Source organism: Drosophila teissieri, chromosome 3L (assembly GCF_016746235.2).
Source record: "Drosophila teissieri strain GT53w chromosome 3L, Prin_Dtei_1.1, whole genome shotgun sequence".
Lineage (NCBI taxonomy): Eukaryota > Metazoa > Arthropoda > Insecta > Diptera > Drosophilidae > Drosophila > Drosophila teissieri.
Genome location: NC_053031.1, coordinates 13,986,937 through 14,012,587, shown reverse-complemented (window position 1 = coordinate 14,012,587; position 25,651 = coordinate 13,986,937). Strand labels below are relative to the sequence as shown.

Here is a 25,651-nt window from a genome sequence, read left to right as displayed (position 1 = left end):
TGGAATGAACAGCTCTTCAAGTTTTTACACCAAATAATTCCTCATTTGTGTTGGCCGGTTGGCTGGGCTTGGTCTTAGATTATGTTGTTTGTACAAGTCTCTCGGCTTAATATACAACTCCTTGAAGTCCTCGCTGCTGACATGCCGGCTAGCAGGTCCCAGATATATTCCGTCTCCACTGTGACTGGAATTTTCGCGCAGCTCAACATCCGGTTCGTATATGTTCTCGATGAGGTTGTGGCGCGACTTTACTTTGTGAGTCCGCACTTCCTGAACAGGTTTCCTGAGCATAGCCCTTTGCGAGGCAAGTCCGGTGCAGCTCATGATAATAGCGAGTAGAACACAAAACTCAATCAGGGCCAGTATTAGACTGGCGCCCAAAAAGATGCTGTACTGCTCGCGGTACCAGTTGTCCAGGTGGGGCAGACAGGACTCTGTGTGGCGCTCCCTCTCGTAGGACAATCGCTCCAGGGACTGACACATCGATTCATTGGCCGGCTTGGGGTCCAGATATGCCACGGCATGATCCGCATTTTCCAGGACACAGCAACTGAGCGGCACCGGCCAATTCCTCTGTCCATAGCCCTGTAATCTCCACAACGATGTGTCGTAGTCCAAGGAACTTCTCATTCCGCAGCAGCCGAACCGAACCTGAGCCAAGTCCAGGGCATTGGTGAACTGCTCCTGCCCCGGAACGCCATAGTTGCTCTGCAGGGATCGCACCATCTGCGTCTCGTCCAGGCTGATGCCCAGGCAATGTGGCCACAAAGTAATGGCCAGGCACAAGACCGATTCGGTCAGGAGCAGCACCACCACGCTCAGGAAGTAGATGGTCAGAAAGCAGTAGGTGTGAAGGCAACTGGCCCAGAAACCCACGACGGCAGCCAGAGTAGCCACAAATCCCGCAATCGCCACACCCAGTGCTATATAGAAGAGCAGCGGCTGCGGAAGTGAGCTCAGCCGATCGCTGGATGCGGCCAAGAGTCTGGAGAGCAGAATGCGTTTGTTATCGGAGAAGATGTATAGACCCGATACCACCAGCAGCAAGCCACATATCTGAAAAGAAATATAATTAGTAAATAGTTATACCATATAGGAAGTACTGAACAGGCTAAAGTAGGAAGCTAAAACTTTCACTTTAGTTAGTCACTCACCAGAAACAAAAAGTTACATAGATTGAGCACAAATTTGTAATTAAAACAGCAGGCCATGTTCAAATCAATGCGGGTGTGTAGGTTTTTCACAGTAAATTAGAACCAAACGTTTTATGACGAAATGCAATAATTGCGACATGTACAAAGATCAGTAATGATGGTGCTGTGTATCTCGATGTACTGCATGCTCAACAGCGTAGATATGTAGATACTCCAAATCCGAAACTTCAAAACTTTAACTCGTACCTATTCATTGCGGCGCCATGGACAGTACAATTTCAACTAAACAGTGCGAAGATGCAACATTCTGTGGCAGGTTGAGAGAAGCGAAAGTAAGAGACCACAGAGAATTCGCTCGTAACTCTCTATAAACCCCTTGATAGGTATCTCTCATTGAAACTTCTCAAGCGTCTCGCTTAGCTTAGCAAAACAAAACCGAAAACGCTGTCCATCCACCAAAAGTTTTAAACTCTAGAGTGAAAAGAGAAACCCATGCATGGGGCGCAATGCTCGTTGCTCTTATTTGATCACTGCCACCATCTCCATGTGCACCCACTTGGAACCGTTTCCACAACAAAGCCGACCAGCAACAAACTATTACACCAGTTGAACTCTAATTATTACTAGACACCGGAATTTATGTAAAGTTCTCTTTATGGATCAGAATGTACTGTGGTAGGGTAATGTTTGCTACACCCGTCACTCACGATCGGCAGTTTTTGTTAGTATACCCGTTACTCGTACAGTGAAAGGGTATACTAGATTCGATGAAAAGTATGTAAGAGGCAGAAAGAAGCGTTTCCGACCATATAAAGTATATATATTCTTGATCAGGATCAATAGCCGAGTCGACCTGGCCATGTCCGTTTGTCCATATGTCCGTCCGTATGAAATTTTTATCGATCTGCAGAAAAACTTTTTGCAACGCCCACCCTAAACCCCCAAAACTGCCACACCCATACTTTTGAAAAATCTTTTGATATTTTTCACATATTTGCGCGCCCCGCACCCCACACCACCCACCCGAGACCCCGGACCCGCACCCCGCAGACCGTATCCCGCACCCCGCACCTCGGACCCCGCAGCCATCCCTAACGGGTATCATATAGTCGGGGAACTCGACTATAGCGTTCTCTCTTGTTTTAATTCTATGACTCATTATTTCCAAGGGAATACAATCTTCGGCTTGCCAAATTTTCTTTCTCAAAAGGGCGTAAGGGTATCCCTTATATAAGGGTATGTAAGGGTATATTGATATCAATACGTAATTCTTATTCTTATACGTAATTATCAGATTAATGGGTTCTGTTAGTCAGCTAAAGCATTTCTTCCTGCATTTGCTGTTAGAATTTTTCGTCTATACTTGTGATACACACAAATCAAATCCTAGTAGGCTTACCTAACACTTCCCCCCAGACTAAGCCTTAGCAAAATAAAAATAATAAATTGTTAAATAATTTGCGTATATTCCAAATCATTCTAACTGATCTTATAGAGCTATTTGCGGCGAGTGAAACCGATCCAAATTATGCTTAAGATTCCAAATCGGCGCAAGATGCCTGTGTCAGAGCAACAGCCTCGAACCATCAAGATAGAGCGACCCAAGCCAGGAAGGATACTAGGTCCTTTGAGCATGTCACGCATGCAGCAACAGACCTTCTTGGCCCAGAATAACCAAACACTACCCGAAGATCTGGGCAGTCGCTTGCAGACGCTGCAGAGACGTGTCCAAGAGTGGAAGTCTTCAGGCCAAGTCTGAGATGAAACGCAAAGCTGGGGATGATGCAAAGTATACTTTTAGTAAACCGATACAAATATTGTAATAAACAAAAATTAAAATATTTTTTAAAAAACAAATATACAAGTATGTAAAGCCTAACATGGATATTTAACTTCAAGGATATACATAAACATGTTTTAGTTTGGGAGTTTCGTAGACAGTGTTTACTAACCAATTCTAAAGCCAGTCCAAAATATTGAACATTTGCATAATATACATTTCTAATGGAAAACGTATGATGATGAAATATAGTGTAAACTTGATGACAAATTGGCTCGTTTTCAGAGGTCACCAGCTAAATCGTTTGGACGGAGGGTGGGTGACCTACTTAAATGCGCGAGTGCAATCAATAAGTAGTGAGTTGATTTCTATGGCTTCCCGGTGGTTTGGGTCTTAAGCGATTGACATCCAAATGGCTAGCCATTTGGTGTTTGGAAGTCAGTTGAACGGCAGCATGGAGCGTTGGTGCAACAAAGTGGCCGTGGTGAGCGGATCGAGTGCCGGAATCGGTGCAGCATGCACCCGTGCCCTCATCGGAGCAGGAATGGTAGTGGTGGGTCTGGCCAGGCGGCAGGAGCGAGTGGAAAAGCTGCGCAGTGAACTGAGTGCCGAGCAGCAGTCTCGGCTACACGCAATCAAGTGCGACATTACGCAGGAGGATCAGGTGCTGAAGGCCTTCGACTGGACCTGCAGGCAGTTGGGCGGAGTGGACGTGTTGGTGAGCAATGCTGGGATCATTGGTACCGGAGAACTCAGCGAGCGGGATGATGGCCCAGCCATGCGTTCCACCATAGAAACCAACATCATGGGCACCGTTTACTGCGTCCGCGAGTCCTTTCATTCGATGAGAAAGCGAGGAACCGAGGGCCACGTGGTCATCGTGAACAGCGTGGCGGGCTACCAGGTTCCCAATTTGGGACCCCAGCTTCCCTCGCTCAACATTTATCCGGCCACCAAGTTTGCCCTTCGCGCCATGAACGAGATCTACCGCCAGGAGTTTCAGAGGCACAAAACTGCAGTGCGGGTTTCGGTTAGTCTATCAGTCCTTTGATTATCACTGACTTATTTCAATGAATTTGTATTTGTTTTGCAGACCGTCAGTCCCGGCATTGTTGATACGGACATCTTGCCGGAGCAGATCCAGGGTATCATCAAGCAACACATGCCCATGCTGCGAAGTGATGACGTCGCTGATGCCGTTCTCTGGGCCATTGGAACTCCACCCAACGTTCAGGTAATTAATTCGTAGTATCTGAAAATATTCCATATTTAAATGTAATTTTCTTACCATTGGCAGGTCCATAATATAACTATCAAGCCGCAAGGCGAAAAGTTCTAATCTCACTGCTGATAAACTAGCAACTGCAGTCTACAACATTCAATGGATATTTAAGATTTATTTGTAGTACTTAACTAGTTTTGTCTTAAGTTAAAGAAAAAAAGCTTAATAGGATCATAATGCTTGTGTTTAATTTATACCAAGACCCTTGCTTGGTCCTTAACCTAAACCAAAGGCCTTTTAAATTGCTGCCATTGCCCAGTGTCGGCGAATTCGAATGCCCAACACCGGATCATACCCCAAAATTAACACCCCTTTCCGCCGACACTTCTTTTACTCTCTGCGAAGGACTTTCAGAGTGGATTTAAGAGAGGTTCGCCACGGGTCTCAAAGTCATGTTTTATGCGGTCCTTTTCCATATCGTTCCAAAGCAGCTCCAAGCTGCTCCCCAATGCATCCTGGCTATTCAGTTGTTCGGAGCCAGTCGCTCTGTAAACACCGTCCTTTGTTCACTGTGTCCTTTTTTTCGCTTTCTTTGATTCAGCATCTTCGCCATATGTTGTCGCGTGCATCTGTTGATTGTGTTTTCACACCCTTAAGAGTCCTTTTAAGTCTGATATGGGCAAAGCTCAGACAGTTTCACTTTTTAAGTAGTTTAATTTCAAAAAATGTTTGCCATTAAACTCTTATAGTTTTGAATCCATTTTATTTGCTAACATTAAGTAATAATTACTGACACAACGTGAAAGTATTCAATGGCTTTTATTTATGTCAATAATTTCTTTATAAAAAATGTCACTGTATCTCAACTTGTTCGTACACAGCAGCTGTGAATCGCCGTTAAGAAACTCAATTTAAATGCACATATTACATTTAGCCCGAGCTGACCAAACGGCTCAACTCTGCTCCTCGTCACCTCATTCGATTTGAATGGAGGAATCTCCTTTTGTATTCATGAAAGCTGAAAACTTTTTCGGTTATTTATTTAATGGGTGCCGAATTCCGCGGAGTCCGTTGAGTATGCTCATGGTTCTGCTTTCAATGTTGGGGGCTTGGTCCATGTGCAAATATTTAAATTACCGCGCATGTATTTATGCGATTTTTGTTTTTAATTAATTTTTTAAGTCCCTTCGCGGTAATTTTAGCCAGCGAAAGTTTTAATCGAATTGCATATTCTCTTTATTCAAATACATACATATAATGTAATTACGTTGCTAAAGAAGAATCACTATCAATCAATATAGATTTATACCCAAAGAATTTGAGTTCCTTAAGTTTTAATATCATATTTAAACACGCAATAACTTGGTGAAAATTTAAGAAATTAATCATTGCTTATCGCTATGTTCCGAAACTGTGATGCACATAATATAACCCAGCCGCCAAAGAAATTTAATTGGTTTCGGAACCCACAAACGATGACCAATAAATTATTTATTTAACAAATGTTCGTCAGCGCATAAGCTGCTCAATAAAATAAAACTATGCAGATTTAGCAACAAATAAATGTTTAGCGGCTAATTTGGCAATGTAAACTTAATTTTCAAATATACGAGCTTATGCCTATTTCCCATAAATTAGCGTAAGCCCCGTCATCGATAAGGCAATTAATGTGCGGAGAGCAGCCAGCCACTATGCAAATGGTCATATGTTAAGCGCCATCCACCGAAATGACATCTATGCGAGATTATAAATCACAAACGCTGCTTTTCCGTGGTCGATGGCAATACAAGTGCTATTAAAAGCCATTCCGATGAACCTCGGCCCTCGTAAATCATAAAGGAGCGCCATCTCAGTTTCTACTTCGTCCTTTAGACCTTGCCTCTATTGTCTTCAAATTTATGTCCTACAATGGTCCTTTGCGTTCGGCATTGTCCTGATTTCGTTCTTGAACTGCTGCTTTTGAGCGATATGCTAATTAAATGGAGAGCTAAAATAAATATGATTTTTGAATTAATTAAGTTCCAGAGCATTGTCTTAGGTGAGGCATACCTTCCTAGTGAGCATCAATCGATTATGTTTATTGAAATCCATATAAAAGCTTTGGTAGTATACCTCGTGAAGTATGTATGGTAGGCATCTGCATGTAATAAATTCAAAAGATAAACGAAGCCGACGTCATTGACTTCGGAGCATAGGCAAACGGATTGAATGGAGATGGAGCATTCAGGACACTTGCCTTGATGACAGGCCAGGCTTAAAATCGATTGCGTACGACTCGGTGCTTTCAATCAAGTTAAATAGAACCGGGATTCTGTAACATCAGCTGCAGGCTCCTCTGGCTATGGAAAATGAAACCTATTGTTCTCTGGACAAATACGAAGTACATGGGTGTATCAGGAAATTATTTAAAAAGGGGTTCATAAAGGGGTATAAAATGTGAAATAATATTTAGTATAATTTACCTAAATAAATAACTAGATAGCAAATTACATACAAATTTTGATCATAATATTGGAGTAATTTTATAGCCTTTGTCCCAAAAACATATCTGTGTTTGCTTAACTTGAATAAAGATGATAACATCGATTGAAGTTGTTGACTTAAAACAGTTCACATTGTATCCTAGTTCCAACTGCATTGAGAATGGTGTTTCAAAAGCTCTTACAAATTTCGAAGTAAAATTAATTCGGATGTGCCCAAGTCTAATTGATTTGTCCCTTTTCCTAGCTCCAAGAAAAATAATTTATGCCCAAATTGTATAATACGAAAGCAAGGATGTTTATGGCACACTAGATTTTATTGAATAATGGTTGATTTCACAGCACATAATATGTGTGTAGGCCAAAAAATTCCCTGGCTATCTCTATAGCCTGTCGTCCAGTCCATGGCTCATATGCTTTTCATTTTCATTGGTTATTTGTCGCTTGAGTTGTTTTTCGGCAATAAAGATTATAATCTTTGTATGCCATACAGAACGAACAATAACGATAAAAGCTGGAATTTTGTCTACCATAGCTAAAGCTGGGGCAAACTATTGTTATACCACATCGCATATAAATTTTTTGGCAAGATGCAGGAAAAGCTAAGGGAATCTGTGCGTGAAAAGATAGTGAAGGCACTTTAAATAACCACCAGTAACTAATGTCCGTTCTTATACCAATTTTCTTTTGCTATTCTCCGCATTCAATACGTTTCTCCCACCCCAAAAAATCAGAAGAATATTAATTATTTAGCTACATATTTTATTTTATAAAATGTGGTTTTACAATAATCTAATTACATATAGTTTTAAATTGTCAGTTTTGGTGATAATATTATTTTCACCTCTGGCAGAATTTCAGGAGGATTCCAGAAGCGGGAATCTATTTATAAATTGGATGACATTTTCCGACTGCCGATTAATGCGCTCAGCTCGCAGCTTTCGATCGTTGGTAATATCTCTGAGAAAAGTTGACCAGTTCGATGCGAGATTCGGCAATTGCTCAATGGATATTTCAGAGGGCGACATCGTATTTTTGTTGGATCCAGTGTTTTGGCCAATTGGGCAGTTCTCGTTGGTTGTTACTGACACGGCGTTTGTCATCTTGAAATTAAATGTATATTTTTTCGTGAACTTGTGGGATGAGGCTCTGGAAGCAGACTGATTTGAAAGTGTCCATGCATTGGTTTATATACAACTAAGCAGGTAAATTGATATAACTCCTTAGCACTGGGTGCAGGTAAAACCCGTGAAAGCCCCGCGGATTTATATATTCATACCTAAGGAAGGTTAGGTAAGTAACAGCTGCTTAATCCCGCAACAGATGCAAAAGGGTAATATAGTCATAAATCTATAAGAGGTATGACAAACTTGGAAATACCTGTAAAACAATATATGTTTTATATTGAGGTATAGGTAACAGAATAGGAAAGTTCTCGAGTTTTGCAAATAGGAAAATTACCAAATGGAAATCCACCTATGAAAAGGATAATGAACGGCACAAATTGTATGAAAAGTGTCATAATGAGAACTGTTATGATCGCCTAAGGTAATTAAATTATGGTTGAAATCATTCTCCAATAAAACACCGTATTTTAAAAATTCGTACGTATATTTTCGTTGGCAGGAGCAATTTCTTTAAGGTATGCACAAAATGTTTTTATCTGGATTCTAGCGTTTTATTCGCTTTTTTTGTCGGAATATTAATACGCATGCCATTGCAGCATCCTGTCGCCTGCGAAATTGAGCAATTTAATTATACTCATATGGAAAAATAATGATGCTGCCGCTGCACATTCTCTGGAAAGGTAAACATTGTCATCCAATGAAGGCTTCAAACTGCCGGGCGACAATTGCAATTAATTGCATATTTTAAGCCATTCCAGATTGGAACCGCAGACGTGAACAACAACAATTGCAATACAACAAGAAAAACAAAAATTATATATGTTTAATGTGCGTAATAAAATGGAAAAACAAAAGGATCGGCTTGACCGTTATCAAAGGAAAGAAATTAATTGGTCTTTACGCCGAAAATTAACAATTATGACAATAAAACGCATTCTGTTTATCATAGGAATATCCGAACTATAATTTTAAATTTATCAGGGCAATGAACATGTAAATAGTGCTTTTCGTCCGCAAAAATACTTTTTAAATTAAGGAAGTGCAGTGGGATCGACTGCGATTTAAAGTATTGGTTTTGGTTTGCCAAGGAACTTATCCAAAAAGAAACTTAAATTTTCGAAAATAAAAATGTCTGTCACTTTTTAAACCCTTTACTCGTAGACAGGGTGTACTAGACTTGGTGAAAAGTATGTAAGAGGTAGAAGGAAGCATTTCCGACCATATAAAGTATATATATTCCTTATTAGGATCAACATGGCTTGACAAGGCGGGAATATGCGAAATTTTTAGTTGTTGAATGTTAGCTGAGTAACGGGTATCTGATAGTCGAGGAACTGGACTACAGCGTCCTCTCTTGTTTTGACTGAAAAAAGGGAACTTACATTTAGCATTGCCTCCGTGTTCGGTGAAATTTGAGTTTGTTTAGTTTCTGTGGCCCCCCAGATAAAAAGTACTCCTACATTTTATGGCAGTCTCGGCGCCCATGGAGTGTGCAATTGCCTATCTCGTTTTGCCAAAATATTTTTAAGAGCCCTCTACGAGAATACTCGCGAGTTTTACAAGTTTTTGGGGAGACGCGGAAACAGGAAACAAAAAGCAGATCGCATAGGCAGTGCGGAAAGGATTCGTAGCCAACTTGGCGTGTGTGTGCCACTTGACAGTCGTTTAAATGCATTAAAATATTACGTTCTTCAGCATGAGCAAAACAAAACAGAGGCCGGGGCAAACATGACATCCGCCAAATTTCCACATGCGATAGACTCTTCGGTGGGTTTCGATGGCTTCTGGCTCCGCGGGAAAGTTACGCCCACCAGCAGGCCGGGAAAAATCAAATCATCAGCCAAGGCCGCGCCAGCCGATGACTACAACAATGGCGAAAGGATAACTTTGGCGTGGCAGTCTGCTGCCCGGACAGGAAAAGGGTTTGCCACAGCACTGAAGTGGGAGGGGACGGACTGGGAATGACTGAGTCGACTAGTTAACACAAATTGAAATTTTTGAACCAGCAGACCGAAAAATAGGAATGCTAGAATCGAGCTACTGGTTACACGTGCCCGTTTTCAGATATAAAGCTAATGAATTTTCATGAAATGGATTCGAAATTAGGGAAAAGTGCCTACTACTATTATATTTTATTAGCTATTTTTATATATTTATACTCTTATATTTACATTAATAACTGCCTATCCCAATGCCATTGTAACAAATGTTGTAGTGGCACATTGTGATTTTTATAAGACTTAAGTGCTCTTAGCAAAACCAAACCAAAAACTATAAAAATAAGGCAAGCGAAGCTGAGCGGAAGAAAAATAGAGCAAGGACTTGAAAGGGGAAAGGAATCGGTTGTGGCCGGCGGAAAACAAAATATTCATGAACACAGCGGTCTTATAAATAAATTTCAGCCCCAACACAGGACCCATCATTGGCACTTCCACCCTTAACCTCGGTCGCACCCACATCGCCAGCCTCGTTGTCGTCTAGCGACGATGCAGCTGCTATATAGTGGTAGTGGTATAACCGCCAAAACGTCGAAGAAAGTGGCTTTGGATCGGCTTGAAAAACTTAAAAATATGCCAACAGAGAGAGAAAAAGGAGCATCAAGCTTTTATGATGGTTCGATTTCGTGGAATTAGCAATGAGCAGGAATCGCAACAGAATGCTAGCAGCAGTCGGGGGTCGACGTCGACCATTTGCCACGGAAAAGCAGTCGCTTATGCAGGAGGCGAATTTTTAATAATGCCAGCGCCAAGAACTTGGAATGGTGCAAATGACTGTAGAGTGGCGAATACATAATGCAGCAGCCATCAGGGTCCAACCCGTAAATACACTCAACAGAAAAGGTAAAGTATCTCAGCTATGCCAATGGGACTTCAAATTGTAAGGTAACTAAATAGGTTCGGTAGTAAAATAAAGAATCAGAAATAACACACTCACGCATATTATTTCAATTATTGCCAATCTATTAATATTTTAAAATATTCAAAAATGTGTTAAAAAGTATGCATTTCCAATAGATAAACGACGAGGTACATTCCTTGTTTTAAAGCATATTTTTCGCTGCTTTAAACCTTTAAACAACTAAAATCATGTGCATGATTTATTTAAGATTATTGACACTAAGCTTAATAATGAAAACTTCAATTTTTGATCATTTAATTCCGTTATCTCCCATCTATGAAAATCCGGGCGAAAGTGCTAAATCCATTCAAATTAATTTAAGCCATTGACATTGACAGGAAATCCCGATTATATGCAATTTGCCGAACTTTCAGCTCCGCAAAAGGACCGTTAAGTGAAGGCAATCGTCAGCCGGAGGCGGTTGGCGACAAAAAGCCATAAAATAAATTATTTCAAGAATCAATTACAACTAATAGCACAGACCAGCTGGAAACCAATTTAATTCACTTGAGTTGCATACGTAGAGCGTTGGGCCAAAGATGAAGGGGGGTCTGTATGCCAGTCAGCCAGCCGGGGACAAAATTCAGGACCCAGTTGCCCCGATGCCTTCCGTTGATTCGCAATGTCTCCGATTGGGTGGATGAGGATGAGGACATCCTGCCCAGGGTGTGTGTGTGTGTGTGTGCATGTAAATCACGTATGCGATGATTTAAGCCAATGCATAATTGATTGTAATGCTTGGCAAGCCGATTTCGGTTTGCATAAGCACAGGGCCAAGCACACAGCATCCAGTCTTCGGAAATTAGCCAGTTTGCAAGTGGCCCGGGGAGCAATGAAAGGGATCTTTGAAAGCTTTCCTTTGTAGATTGGTCAAGTGGGCCTTTTGAGCTGGGAAGTTTAAAATTTGATTTGGCAGGTTTATAGACTTAGCCTATAAAAGTCGATATATCAGCGTCTGCACAAACAGATAAGTAATCTGTAGGGCGAACCAGTACAAAAACCATGATAAATTTGTTGTATTTAATCATTAGATCAATTTCATTATACAAGCCCAATTTAGCATGTTCTTTGCATTTATTTTATATTTTAGAGCCCATAAAACTAATTAAATTAGTTTCGAAGTTGGCCTAAAAAGGCTGACATAAAATTACCCAACGTGAGATGAAAAATGTGTAGATTGTACACAGTTTTTACGGTTGAAGCAATGCAATACCCTAAAGCGAAAAAATATTTTATTTGCCAGTTTTAGCCGAAATACAGATAACAGGCAGGATATATTTACCGGCTTAGTGTCCCTTTTACCCTTTTACCCATTTAGCCACGGAGTACGTTGGCCATCAGTTAATGGCTTTTTCGACTTGCTGACTTCCGACTTTAAGTTGCTGGACGACACGATTGCGTTGCTATGTGCACGGAATTCTCAATTAATTTTAATTTCATGTCAACACCTTCGGCCGACAATTGCAGGATGCAGTTGTAGGCAGGATGCTGCAGATTCGGAAGTGTAATTATCCCTATATTCCAATCTGGTGCTCCTCTTGCCTTCCCATCTCCTATCTCTCTCAATTAACAAAAAGAATGTGAGGCTACCCTGGGGACCCAGGTGGACATGTCCGTTGGAGGACATTAACCTGGCAGCAAAGGTACACGCACGTGTGCGGAATCTGCAAGAGCTAAAGTCCTAGAAAAAGGACATCATGTGGAGGAGGTAGATATACACGAACGCCGACGATGACAGCTTGGTATTTGACATTTGCGTAATGCACATTAAACTCGCCGGACAACAGGACTTCCATGGACTGACTGTAAGTCTATAAGCAAACTAAAACATATTTTTTGGAAACTCATCTTGCAATGATGAGTGTGCATAAACATACATGTATATTACGGAGATCCCTCGAAATGAGCATCTTTTTTATAACAGTATAAACTTACTGTTCGTTTTACCATTAATACTTCTTGCCTTCAAAGTTCCGAGCAACTTCAACTTAAATTATAGCATTGGCCGCAATGGTTGGGTTTTCTCTGGCCGCCCAGCAATTCATATTGTTGTGGCACCTCTCCTTATGATAAGTTGACTCCCCATGAAAAGTTGGCGGACTTCTGAGTCCGACTCCGCTCTTAACCGTCCTTGCATTTGCATTTCAATAATTAAGTGTTATTGTGGGTAGTTTGCTTTTTGTTTGCTTTCATTTTCCCCCCATATTTCCCATATTCACATGGACTGGAGGTGCATGCGTGCCATTCAACTGCAGACAGAGGCACATTAAAAATATAACAACAATGAAGTTGTGTGGCTGATATTAATTCAGTTGCAATAACTTGAACAATAAAAGCTGGCAAAGGCTTGCAAAGAAGCCCGCAAGCATTGCACTTACATTTATTTATGCCGGGCAACTTTTTCACATTCCTGCCTTCTTATTTATTTCATGATTCAACAATTTACCCAGGTTAGGCGACGTGAATATTAAATTATCCTTTTGTGCGACGGCCAAGAAAAGAGAAAGAAGTGCAGTCGAACAAAGGGACACGTAGTATTTTAGCCCGGACGACTAGCCAAGTGTAAGCAGTTATAGTCGACATTTCTTTCTTTTTTGCCAAGACTTGCATAATTAATTTGCCTTCGTTTAACTTGGCAAAGCTATTTACACACGCAAATTTGTTGATTGCAAGGAAGGCAGTCCAGGTCTTAAATTTGCATTCAAATACCCTGTTTAAGACATAAGCTAGTTTTGCAAAGAAATTCTTAAGACGAACTATTAAATTAATAAAATTTTTAAGCGAATGTAAACAAAAGAAAAAGTTAAAAGTGAAGAATTAAAATAAATAAATTATTTTTATTATTTCGCATTAATGGTATCGAAATGCCTTATACAAACTTTCTAGCTTTTATACTTCCCGAGATCTCGACGTTTGTACGGACAGACGGACGGACATACGGACAAACGAACGGACAGACTGACGGACATGATCAAGATTATAAATACTTTATGGGGTCAGAAATGAAGGCTTCAACCTATTATGAGCTAAGTTTGTATTATCCATATTAACCGGCATACCCTTCTACGGGTATACAAATAACTATAATTCTTGCACCAAGAAGGGCAATAACAATAACAGCCAAGAACACAACGCAAAAACAAGTTAAACCCACCAACTGCGAAACTTAACGTACAAGTTTTTTGCTCACACAAAATTCTATATGTATGTACATTTAAGGAGAAACCATCTACTACTGAAACTTCAACATGTGATAATGCAATTGTTATTGTGGTCGTAAATGTGCTGCCTTTGTTTTTAGCTCCTCACGTTGTTTGTGGCAAATTTAAACAATTTGCACATTGTTAACATTTATTTATCATTGTCGTTACAATTTGAAAACTGTGTAATAGTTGTGCTTAGTGAAACTATTTTCAGCGCTGAGAGTGGGGAAGTGCACTTGTGACACACACTTTAAGCCAGTCAATCAAACAACAATAAATATCAACATTTTGTGTTCCGAAACTGTGAAAACTGAGTGGTGGGAGTCTAGAATCAATTCGGTCTCCCAACTTATCTACGATTTTTCCACTTCTTTCACCCGCTTTCCCTATCTTACCAACATCACTGCCAACAGCTTGCTCCAGAAAGCATTGCAATGGAATTTTGTGCATGCGAAGGAGATAAAAGCGTGGCATATGTTCGCACAACTCTACACACCTACTTACAAAGAAAAATAAAATGTAATAACTAGCGTAGAGTATCTGAAATGAATTAACAACTATACATATTTATTAAATACAAATGGTAATTTTATCATAATTGTGACTAAGAAATGTTCCTTAAATCAGCTTTTACATTTAATTTGCAATTTAAAATGTATTATAAAAAGCAGGTTATTTGGTCACACTCCCATATCAATAGTAAAGAGCTCCACGTCTTTTACACTTTAATATAAAACCTTTTATTGTCCACATGCGATTTCTCCAAGTGTACACGAATGTGCGTGATTTAGGTGCCCTGCGTGAGTATGTGTATTTTTACTATTTATTTATCAAACAATATGCAGCTGTTGCACTTCCCATATGCGTTTCCCACGTATTTTGAATTTAATGGCAAACTTAATGTGTCTTGCCTCTTGCTCCCACAAACTTGCAAACGGAAATAGGCATCCACGTGTGTGTGTGTGTGTGTAATGGTGTCTGTCTTAAAATGGCAATTCAGTCAGCAGAATTCAGCAGAAGCCACAAATTTGCTCGCATCCTTTGAATTGCCGGCAATTTAACAGTTGCAACTTGCAACTCGTTTCGGTTTTAGTACTCGTAATCCTTCGGTTTCCAAATGTGCACCTTGAAGTATGCAACAACTTTTTCGACCACTGCCCATAACTGTTATCGTTCTGCTTTTGGAATGCCAGTTCGGGCTCACACGGTATAAATCATATTTGCGGCCTTATCTCGTTAGGGAATTGCAGTGATCAAAAGAGCAAAAGTCAATGACCGGCAGAGCTTAAAGAAGTTACCAGCAGTTTCATACTCGACGTATGTTGAGTTATTTACCCAGTCGAACACACTTCGAAATTAGATAACCAGATGAGCTTAGAAAGAATTATTTCAAATGTGCTGGCCAAGCAGATGCAATGACTTTATGGCTGCGCATTTGTAAGCGCAGCTGTTGCAACTGCATAAGCAGGAGCAGGAACAGGAGAAGCAGAAGAAGAAGTACCCCTATCTAAACAGGCACTATATAGAATTGGGAGCCGAGTCTGTGGGACAGCTGTTGCTGGCGACGAAGACTTAAAACGTCGTTCGACATAAATCCCACCCAGAGCCCAGCGCCCAGAGCCCAGTGCGCCCTTGCTTTCTGAACTCCTCCCACACCGGTGCACATTTGTATTAAATCGAACGTGTTTGCTCCCAGCCTTCTACTTTGCCATTTTCCAGCAGCATCCTGCTGCTGCCTTTGCTACTTTTGATGCCAGGTGCGGAATTGTCTGAATGTAGTGACTTCCAAGGAGTTGCTATCTAGCTTAAGCACATTGTTATTTCATAAAAAAATTTCTAAGATGCTGCTTAAAAGGTAGATATGTAATTATTGTAGTTAGATTTAGTCGATATCGTAGTCTAATCTGTGTTAGAGTCTAACAAGAATGTGGTTTTTTCATTGTTCTCTACATCAAAACATCGAAACATGTGAATATGATTTCTTTTTCACCTTCCTGTTCTGAATCCGCTCCTGTGCGGCGGTTCTTCTTATTTTGGTAGCAGAACTGCACAACTGTTTTATTTATTGACTACACGTAGCACATATCCTTATAATTTTTGTATGTGAGCTCTACATACGTCCGCCTGTCTGCCGAGAGAAAGAGGTCGCATCTAAAATGGTTGGAGAGGTCTGTGTTCTTCTTTGCGCTCGACTGCACGTCCAAATATCAACAACAACTTCTTCATCTTTGTGCCGCTTTCTACGTATGCAATCTTCTGAAATTGAACCTGCAACAAATGGCCATGTTTGAGTTGGCCGAGTCCGACTCTTTTCCCACTTCATTTCACTGCCCCCACTTGGCTGGCTGGGGCTCCCAAGACGATGCCCATTTGTACATTTTAACGGCTCTTGAGCAAATAAACGATTTTTGCATTTTAGATTTTTAAGCGGCATACGGCATTCTACCTACCTATCTACATGATATTTAGGAAAATTGCATATCGATTGAAACTCATGCCGGTGGCCGGTGTGTGTGAGTGTGTGTGTGTGTGCCAATGCATCTCATGTTTCTCAATATTCTTGTAAATATCTTTTAGAAGGCCATTTGGTTCATCATTTCCCGCTCAAGATTAAGAAATAGAAAACCGAAGGATGGGGCGAGCCTTGGAAGATTAAAAAAAGGGGAAGAGATATCTGAAATGTTAGACATTTTTATTAAATTTAATGGATTGAAACTTGAATCTGTTATAATGATGATATTGGTAATGTTATCATTAGTTTAAAAGCCAACTAACTGCAATTAAGTAGTTACCAAGTTCCATTAACAACATTTATGCATGCTAACAATTTAATATGTCGAGTACTGAAGTGTGAAAACCTTGCCTGTTGCAAGCCAACGGCTGCAGAAACAAATAAAATTCTGGCCAGGAAGGATAATAGCCCTTGCAGATGACTTAAAGTTGTTGCCTTTAGCTGGAAAATAGCCAAGAAAGACCACGTGCCCCTTTCTGCTGTTGAATTGACCACAAATGTGAGCTTTATGTGGTAAGATCTTGGTCAGAAAGTAGCATGTGTGTTTATCATTTTAATGAGGAAGCTCAGTTGGTTCCTACTGCTCGTTTAATGAGCACTAATTGCTTTTGTTTAGACTTTTGAATTAGTTATTTGTTGCTTTTTCTGATGCAGAATCCGGGTTTGCCATTAATTTCTCCTTGAATTTTCTACCATTATATCTGCTTATGTGAACATTAAAAATTATTCGAATTGTATAGTTGCACATAGGATTCATTGTCATTTCATGCACACATTTTGGCGTCCAATATTTATTTTTGCCGCGACTGAGCTCCCAATCTTTGTTATTTATTTGAAAATTAGCAGGGGGAAATTTGCAGCCATTTATAAAAGTCGCAGATAATATTGACAAATGACTTGTCTAATTAATTACCACGTGGAGTCTGAACGAATTTTGCCATCACGTGAAAGCGTTGTGTCGACCACATTTAACTTTGCAGCCACTTTTGACTTTGCGGCAAGGTACATATTTCACTTTGCCACAGATTGCTGTGGCATGGGGCCTCGAAATTTCTAATTTGGCTGAGCCTGCTCCTTATGCGCACATTTAGCCCAACTAAGATGCTGGTAAGAAATTCATTAATTTTCGCTTATGATTGTAATCCGCTTTGGGCAAGGTCCACAACGACCAAGCAGGACGAAAGGACGCAGGCGAATCCTTGTGCTATTTGCACAAGCGCACGAAACTTTAGTTAAACATAGATGCAAAAGGCAAAGGCCCCCTGGCTTTCCATCTGCGGCTGCCACGCCCCCATTTTCCGCGTGCGCCCCCACAGCGTCACCACTCCCTTGGACTCCAAAGTGGCCCCCGACCGAGCTTGACTCTCGGAAACGGAGTGCAAATATTTACAATTTCAAATTTCCACTATTGTTTGCTTAAGCCAACTGTAAATGTGTGGGAGTGGGCGGGGGGCGGTCGGCCCACTTTCGGTAGGCGTGGCCGCCGTCAGGGTTATCTTTTGTTTAAAGTCTGTAAGCCTAAACTGGGAAAAGAACAAACTTGCCGTGCGTCTGGTCGGGCGCCACTGAAGGGAATGCCCGAAAAATGGTCTGCACTAGACGTACCATTTAGTTGGACATCCACCAGCCCATCCACCAACATGACCACCCACTTTCAAGGTCAAAAGTTTGGGATTAACTTTAAAGCTTAGGCGGCTAAGTAAATATGTGTGGCATGTGTAGCAGAGGCGCCGTAGTGCAGGACTCATGCGGGTAAAATAAATTAAAACACAGACGAGGACTGCAAGTTCAAGTGAAGCTCAGGGAATACGTGAAAGATGTTCGATATGTGACTATTTGAAAGTTGTATAGGTCAAATTTTTTTATTTTCTGCCAGCTGGATTTCCATTTCTCCTGCAAATGAAGTGTATACTAAGTGTAAGTTATATCTGTAACATGAGCGCTTTATTAGCTCGATAGGCCCGTTTTTTTCGAGTTGGTAAAGAAAGCTCATACTTAAATTATTACGTGTTAACTTGTCGCTTTTTAGTCAATATTTTTCACATCACCGAAAGTCCCCTGCTGGCGTGTCCTTTCTCTCACATTTGGGCGTCAAGCCACAAAAATTTGCCAGCCAGCCAACCAGCCGGCTGGTTTGGGATCCAGCTAAAAAAGCCGAGGCAGACAAGGCAAACGAATAAAAGCCGGCACTCTCGACGATGTCCTGGAGCGCATATTTGCATCAGTTTTAATGTCAACCAGGACGAGGACAATGCCTAGGCTGCCTGTTCTGTTCAACGAGTTGAACTTTTCGCTCGGCCGTGTTAAGCCTAAAATCGAAAATCCCTGCCCCGTGCGCCTGTGGTCGTCGGTGGTGCTTCCCTGCGCCACCAGCTCCATCAGCTCCATCAGCTCCACCAGCTTCACCAGCGTTACCAACATCAACAGCAGCACCGCCAGGACCTGCAGGACCTGCAGCACCACCTACACCACCGTGCAGAGGATGATGGCTGGCTGGTGGTGCTGATGCACAGACGGTTGTTGCAGCATTGGTGGCAAACTTGGCACTTGGCCAACGGAATTTTGCTGGCATAAAATACAAAATATTTCAAACTGCCTGACTATTGGCGACCTGTTACCACCCCCCGCCGCTCCAGCCCTCCATCCGAATCTGAGTCCTTCTGCTCGCACACATATCCACCATTTGAGGCTTAATTCTGTCCGCTTGACACTCGCAGCACGAGCTGCAAAATTTGTAGTATGTGAAATTCGTTGTGGCATCGGACTCTATTGCACATACTCGTATCCTGTGGACGGCAGGATGCGAGGGGTGCAGGATCCTAGCCTCCTGGCCTCCGAGCGTCAATGCTTTGGCACTCATCTTCTGTGGGAGGCTTAAATGGGGCTGGCAACTTTATAATATGCAAAATAATGTCATAATTAAGGATTTATATGAAAAGTTGAGCAATAAACCCTCCGCCAAGCAAACACACTCACACACACACCAGCACACACACATTAACACGAATTCTTGTCACACATTTTGAACTTACCACCCAGCCACCTACTTTCTTTGATAGTATGCATATCAATCGCCTGCGCTCCTCTGTCTCAGGCCATTCCCATCAAGAAATGCTGGCAAAAAGTTTTTCTTTTTTCCATTTCAGTTCGTTTTCTGTTTTTTTTTTTATTATTTGCCAGTCTTCTGCGCCCGCACGCATTCGCGGAAATGACACTGTGGGGCATGAATACTAATTCTTAATTTCGTTGCGCCGGCATCGCTTCTCACTCGGCTGCAACACGTTAAGTTGCCTCCAGTCCTCCACTCCTGCAGTCCTCCAGTACTCCTCCGGTTCTGGGCCGCAAAAACTTATCTCCTTTACCCATTCTTTACCCTGCCCACGCAGGGCAACTGCGACGACGAGTTGCAGTAAACTAAACCAGAAGAAAAATGAAATTTTCCCTGCGCCGAGCATATTTTGTGGTTGCTTAGGGGGAGTGCTTTTTTGGTCCTTGGTCCTTGGGAACGGGATGTGGAGGTGGAGGTGGAGGTGGAGGTGGATGTGGAGGTGGATGTGGAGGTGGATGTGGATGCGGATGCGGAATGTAGGGTGTTGGCCGTGGGATGTGGAACATGGCGGGGAGTTACGGCTGCAGTTGACAAAAGTTATGGGTTTGCATGCCCGTCAACTGCAGAAACAGGCAAAGCGGAAAAGAACTGGACATGTTTGCGAGTCTGGGTGGAGGACTGGATTAAATGCTCTTGGAGGTATCCCTTTCCGCTCACAGTTCCCGCCTATTTCCATGCCAAATGCATTTAGACGAACTAATTTACCGATACAGCACTTAAGCATAACTAATTACCATCAATGGTTTGCAGGCACGCACTTTCATTGTTCTTTATGGATATGCATTTAAGAAACATATTTTGTAATAATATTTCATGTTGTTACCCATTTATATATATATAATTTATAGGATAAAGAACTTACTCTTTCTAATGCATACCCATGTAACCTCTTTAAGAGTGCCCTAATATATTTTAAATTCAGCTAATAAAAACCTTCCATCTGCTTTTCCCTTAGCCTACATAGCAATGTGCGAACTGATATCGTCTTGTCGATACCTTACAATCAATTATGCATTAGCTCAAATCGTCACACATGCGATTTATATATATGTACGTACTTTCATGGCGATGGCAACACGTATGTAGGTACACCTATCTATATATATATTTGTATATATATATTCAGAGAGAAGGCGACGAGGCTTGAAGTTATTCCTATCCGCTGAGGTCCTCCCTGAGTGCTGCTGTGTCTGGCTGTCAAGTGAATTGAATTGATTTCCATTTGGGCCATGCTATTAGCAATAATTGAATCTTGAAATAATTTATTTCCTCGCATTTTGTGGCCAACCGATTCTGAATCTCCGCACCAAGTCGTGGAGTGGTTCAGATAAAGAAGTAGAAAATATATTTTAATATGTATACTAATTAAGAATTGGTCAAATCCACAAGTGATAGGTACTTGTAATACATTTATTTTCCATATTTTTTTTGTATTTTATCCTGTTCTCTTTTACAATCCCTTTAAGCTGAGGACTCATATGATCTAAGGCTATTTTCAATAACGTGCCTACCAAACATCAAATTTCCATTGCTAACTTCGGCCTATAGTCAGCTGAAACACATTTACATGCTAATTTAGTCATACAGGACCAAAGGACCTCCATGTTCTCGCTCTGCAAGGGATATTTCTAAATTTTTTCTCACTTCGATATGGCCATGGAATAAAGCAATTTTCGCAGGTTACATGAACGGAGTGAAGCAGACCAAAGCAAAACAGCACTGGGAGTGAGTCATATGCAATGGAGGTAATATTTTTGTACGGCAATTTGGTCGCTAGACCCGTTTCAGCCTGGACGTGGTCATGGACTTGGTTAAGCCTGGTTGGGCAATTTTAATGCAAAGGCGTCCACAAGCCATAAATAATTGAAAACTGCAAAGACGTGCAAAAAATTGCAAGACCAAAGGTCAGCGCAAGTCGGACATCTGAAAAATGTCTGCCAGTCTCGCTGAAAATGTATACATACGAGTATATGGTGGAGTTTTTTTGGTAGCCAAGCATGATGGTCCCATTAAGGCTAATAGGCCCAAAACGATCAACTATGAGACAGCCCCAAGAGGAAGCCCAGGATCTTAAATATGTAGCCGAGAAAGCGAGCATGAAGAGTGGTAATTGGTTTCTAGCGACGACGGGATAATTAAGCGGAGCCCATCCACGGCAGATGTATGTAAGCCCTGAAAAGTCTAGGAGCTCTGAAAAGTACTCCGCACTTTTAAGAGCTTTTGGCTGCATATCTCAGGGATTAGCTAAAATATATGGCCTACAAGGAAGCGCGACTCTTGCCAATTTCAAGTACTAGCCCATTTTGCACCATTAGTTGGCAGCATTAGGCATATTTGATTATTTCCTGAGAACGGAAATGCAACGCATTCCTCATGTTTTACTGCGTTAATTAGTCTGTGTCTGCGCCTCTGCAAAAATCGGAAATTATTTTGCTTGCTCAGCACAGATTAACTCGTTTCCTGCCTCGTCCTGTGCCACTTTTTCAGCACTTTTGCGGATTTGGGCCTTTTTCTCCAACCTCCTGACAAAAGTTTATATATTTTAAAGTTTTAAGTTACTAGAATTTGACTTTAATGGTATGCTTACTAGTCTGCTTGTAAAGGTAAACTCTTAATAATGTACTATTCTAAGAACTCTTCGCAAGTTAAAACTGTGCAAATTAAACGTCATAAATTTTTATCTGATTTTTGTAGTTACTTTTTCTTACAAATTACTAACTTAGCATATTTTTGCTTTTCCCCACCTTTTATCTCTTAATGTTTTCAAGGCTCCAGAAGGCAAGAGCGAAAATAAAGCCATAAAAAGTGAAAGTGAAACTAAAGTAGAACACAATACAGAAACCAACATAATAACTATATTTAAGAAGGCGAAAAACAGAGAACGAAAGTAGTCAAGAGGGATAAAACAGAAACGGAAAGGTCAGCACGCTTTGGAGGACTTGAATTTATTGAAAAATCGTTATTAGTGACTTTCCGGAGATGACTCTGACAAAAATGTCCTTATACATCTCGATGTTTTTCCCTTCAACGTCAGTTTCATATGTATGTATACAACTGGGTTTTCATGTCGTTATGTCGTACGCCTTTACAGCTGATGTTTGTATTTATGTTGGCGCAGGCACTTTTTGTTTCGCATGCGAGTCACGATTTTCACCTGTCGCCCGCTTTTACAAAATGTCTAAGCTAACCACTCGCCTCGTCTGGGACTTTTCACTCAATTGTTAAGGACATAATTTGACAAGAAATGCGAATAAAGGTGTTCACATTTCAGCAGCAGTTCTGAACAGGCAAGGTTATTTATACAAATTAATGGTAAGAAATTGTCTGACTATAAGTGGCAATTGCCTTTGAAGTGCTCATATCATTTCTTCCATAAAAGTTTAAAATTGAGCACATCAAATTTAAATTTTTCTGACGCTCGTGTGCCATAAATCACTTTAAATTCAGGGCTTCATTTACAGCAATGTTTTTGTTCTTGCTCGACTTACTTTTCTGGATAGCTAGTTTATTTTCAGAAATTGCTCAAGGGCACTCAACTTGAGTAATTTATAAAAATGTCACACGAAAAGCTTGTTTACCCATCGCCTCGTGATGTCGACGTTTCTTTTCTTAGTCGGGTGAGAAAGTGTTGCTGTTTTATAGAAATTACTTTCACTCCTTTCACTTCACTTCTATTATAGATTGCATGCTAGTTGCAAGACGAGGAGGAGAACCAAGAAGTTTGGGTAAATATAGAGCTTCTTCAGTTTGCAGTCACGGGATGGAAACAGTGTAGTTTCAATGGTAATTATCACCTTTCATGCGATTCTACTCGGCATCCGTGCAGTGCAAGGTATATTAATTTGATTATGGAACTGAAGATCGTGTAATTCTTATATCTAGATGGTATTTTCTTGGTGGTCAGGCCATTAATCAATTGTGACTCACCTTGCAGCGTGGTATTTCAATTACAAGTCAACATTTGCTTTGCTGTGCCCATGTATTAATTAGGAAGCTCTGCCGTGTCTAAGTATTGCCTTACTAATAACTTTGAACGGCGAACTCTCACCCACACAGGCGTAAAATGTCACAAAGAGAGAGAGTTTTGCAGAGAAAATTCGAAAGAGAATAGCCGGGGCAATTACAAAGAGACTCGTGTGCATTTGGTTTTGATTTCGCCATCTAATTTGGCTTTGTTTTGGTTTTGCATACTCCGCACTCAGTAACGCTGCATCAGCGTTTCTGCCCCGCCACCCACTCAAACCCCTCAAACCACTCAGCCACCTAGCCACCCATTCACCCACAGACCACCCACTATCGCGTACTCCTTCGTCCTTTTTGGCAGCGTCTCAGGCGGCGTGTGTGGGCTGCACTTCTGCTTAATGTTGATTCGCTTAGGCCTATTTTCTAGTCTAGGCCTTTTCGTCCTAGGACCACTACATGTGTGAGGTCCTGGCGCAGGCGCCAGCAGCACGAGCACTCAGGCCTGACTCTGACTCTGACTCTGACTACATTCGTGCAAGTTTGAATAATTCATTTGGCTATTTTCTTATCTTTATGTTTACAAGTTCTAGAGTCAGTTTTTGCGGTAGGTTAGTTAGCCCGTTAAAGCGAATTCCCCACGACCAACCCCAAAAATCAACAAAAAAAAGAGTGGAAAGAAGGCAGTCAGGCAGCCCAAACTGCGACCGGCGAATTCACTTTCCCGAAGCAAAAACAAAGACCACCCACCACCTCCCAATCCAAAAACCCCACCCACACTACGACCACCATAGCACCACCACCACCAGTGTCGGCCATCCCAAAAAGAGTCCTTCGGAAAAGCCGAAGTCGTGTTTTGACTGCTCCATTTCCATTCGTTCCGCAGCCGCCTGGCATTGCCAGCTATTGCATCCTGTCGCTTCAGTTGTGTGGCAGTAGCCGCTTTGTAAACATTTATCGTCGTTCACCCACCGCGTCGTCCTTGTTGTCGCCTCCTCCGTGTTTGTGCTACGAGTTTTCGTCATCGCCATCGCCAACGCCAACGCCATCGCCCTCGTCATCGTCGGCGTCATCTTTCTCCTCTTTCGGTCCAGATCCTGCACCGCTTGTTTTGGCCATCCAACCGACGAGTCGGGTGTTGATACATTTTGGCCCGTAACTTTGACGAGCGTCAAAGAGAATTAAAGCCCCCTCCAAAAAGCCACCACCCTTCGGTCCCAGTGTTTGTGTTTTCAGTGAAAGTTGTGCTTCGAAAAATTCGGCATCTCGTTGGTGGAAAGCAAAAGTATTTCGGAAAATGCAATTAATTACCAACTCATTTTAATAATGCTGATTTGCAAAAGCTTTTTAAAACATTTTTCAAATTCGTAGCGTGCTTGCTTTGATTGCAGCCTCTCGTCCTCTACAATAATTTAAAATTAAAATTAATTCATGTTTTGAGTTTTGTCTTGACTGTCTTGAGTTGTGTTGCTACTTCTTTGTTTGCTTGCCGCACGCAAATTACATTCAAACTTTATGCGTTTTTTTTTATTAGCGGATACATTTGTGAAACACAGTAAAATAAATCAAGTTGCCACAGCCATTCAGTCTATACTGCTAGTTTTCTTTTCTTAAGCTAACTAAGCCATTTCGCGTAGCAAATTGACCGCAATAAAAACAGACGATTTAAGCGGACACAAAACGTTAAAATAGTTTTACTATGTGCAGCGAAACACTTTGCAAGCATTGCAGGCTATTACTTTTCCAATCGAACTCCCACCTGTTAAACAGACATTACTCATACGCACAGTGTGCTTGAGTTCAAGTTAAGAGTTGACGTCCCATAAAAACGTTGATTACATTTTATACACTGACCTATGGTCCTGTCTGCTTCCGAGCTCCTTTCTTCCTGTCCACACTGAACCTTTTAAAGTTGTCCACCCATGGACTTACTATAAGTTATACGTGTGTGAGTGCGGCAACTGCTGATTCTCCCAGGCGCTACAGCCATTATTTCTTCCACTTCCGCAGCTTCCTTGGCCAGCATCTTAGTTTCTGTGGCCATGTGTGTGTGTGTGTGCGAGTGTGTGACTGTGTGAGTGTGCTATGTGTGCCCAGCTGTGCAATTGTTGACACCCACAGAACACAGAGCCACGTACACGTGCAAAGGGGCTTGTTTTTCGATACAGCGGCTGCAGCTGCCGGCTTGAAACGCTCCATTTGTGCA

The 25,651-nt window shown here is 41.4% G+C and overlaps 4 protein-coding genes across 4 annotated transcripts; 2 read left to right on the top strand and 2 right to left on the bottom strand.

The window, feature by feature from the left end:
* Positions 1 to 24: 24 nt before the first annotated feature.
* On the bottom strand, positions 25 to 1,211 carry LOC122618318 (tetraspanin-15). The gene is made up of 2 exons (XM_043794674.1): positions 1,155 to 1,211; positions 25 to 1,056 (listed from the first exon to the last, which is right to left on the bottom strand). The coding sequence occupies exons 1-2, from the start codon at positions 1,209 to 1,211 to the stop codon at positions 25 to 27; spliced, it is 1,089 nt and encodes a 362-aa protein (XP_043650609.1).
* A 1,327-nt stretch (positions 1,212 to 2,538) lies between these two features.
* LOC122618320 lies at positions 2,539 to 3,033 on the top strand. Its single transcript, XM_043794677.1, has one exon. It carries the CDS (start codon positions 2,683 to 2,685, stop codon positions 2,911 to 2,913), a length of 231 nt encoding a protein of 76 aa, XP_043650612.1. The 5' UTR covers positions 2,539 to 2,682; the 3' UTR covers positions 2,914 to 3,033.
* A 355-nt stretch (positions 3,034 to 3,388) lies between these two features.
* Positions 3,389 to 4,273, top strand: LOC122618319 (farnesol dehydrogenase). The gene is made up of 3 exons (XM_043794676.1): positions 3,389 to 3,964; positions 4,028 to 4,168; positions 4,232 to 4,273. Exons 1-3 carry the CDS (start codon positions 3,389 to 3,391, stop codon positions 4,271 to 4,273), a joined length of 759 nt encoding a protein of 252 aa, XP_043650611.1.
* Positions 4,274 to 7,493: 3,220 nt separating this feature from the next.
* On the bottom strand, positions 7,494 to 7,739 carry LOC122618148. The gene has a single exon (XM_043794297.1). It carries the CDS (start codon positions 7,737 to 7,739, stop codon positions 7,494 to 7,496), a length of 246 nt encoding a protein of 81 aa, XP_043650232.1.
* Between the last annotated feature and the right edge of the window lie 17,912 nt (positions 7,740 to 25,651).

Bases quoted from the DNA above. Each gene is read 5' to 3' on its own strand.
- LOC122618318 (XM_043794674.1), bottom strand. From the start codon at position 1,211: ATGGCCTGCTGTTTTAATTACAAATTTGTGCTCAATCTATGTAACTTT. The intron at 1,057-1,154 runs GTGAGTGACTAA...ATTTCTTTTCAG, and splicing joins TATGTAACTTTTTGTTTCTG to ATATGTGGCTTGCTGCTGGT.
- LOC122618148 (XM_043794297.1), bottom strand. From the start codon at position 7,739: ATGACAAACGCCGTGTCAGTAACAACCAACGAGAACTGCCCAATTGGC.
- LOC122618319 (XM_043794676.1), top strand. From the start codon at position 3,389: ATGGAGCGTTGGTGCAACAAAGTGGCCGTGGTGAGCGGATCGAGTGCC. The intron at 3,965-4,027 runs GTTAGTCTATCA...TTTGTTTTGCAG, and splicing joins AAACTGCAGTGCGGGTTTCG to ACCGTCAGTCCCGGCATTGT. The intron at 4,169-4,231 runs GTAATTAATTCG...TACCATTGGCAG, and splicing joins GAACTCCACCCAACGTTCAG to GTCCATAATATAACTATCAA.
- LOC122618320 (XM_043794677.1), top strand. From the start codon at position 2,683: ATGCTTAAGATTCCAAATCGGCGCAAGATGCCTGTGTCAGAGCAACAG.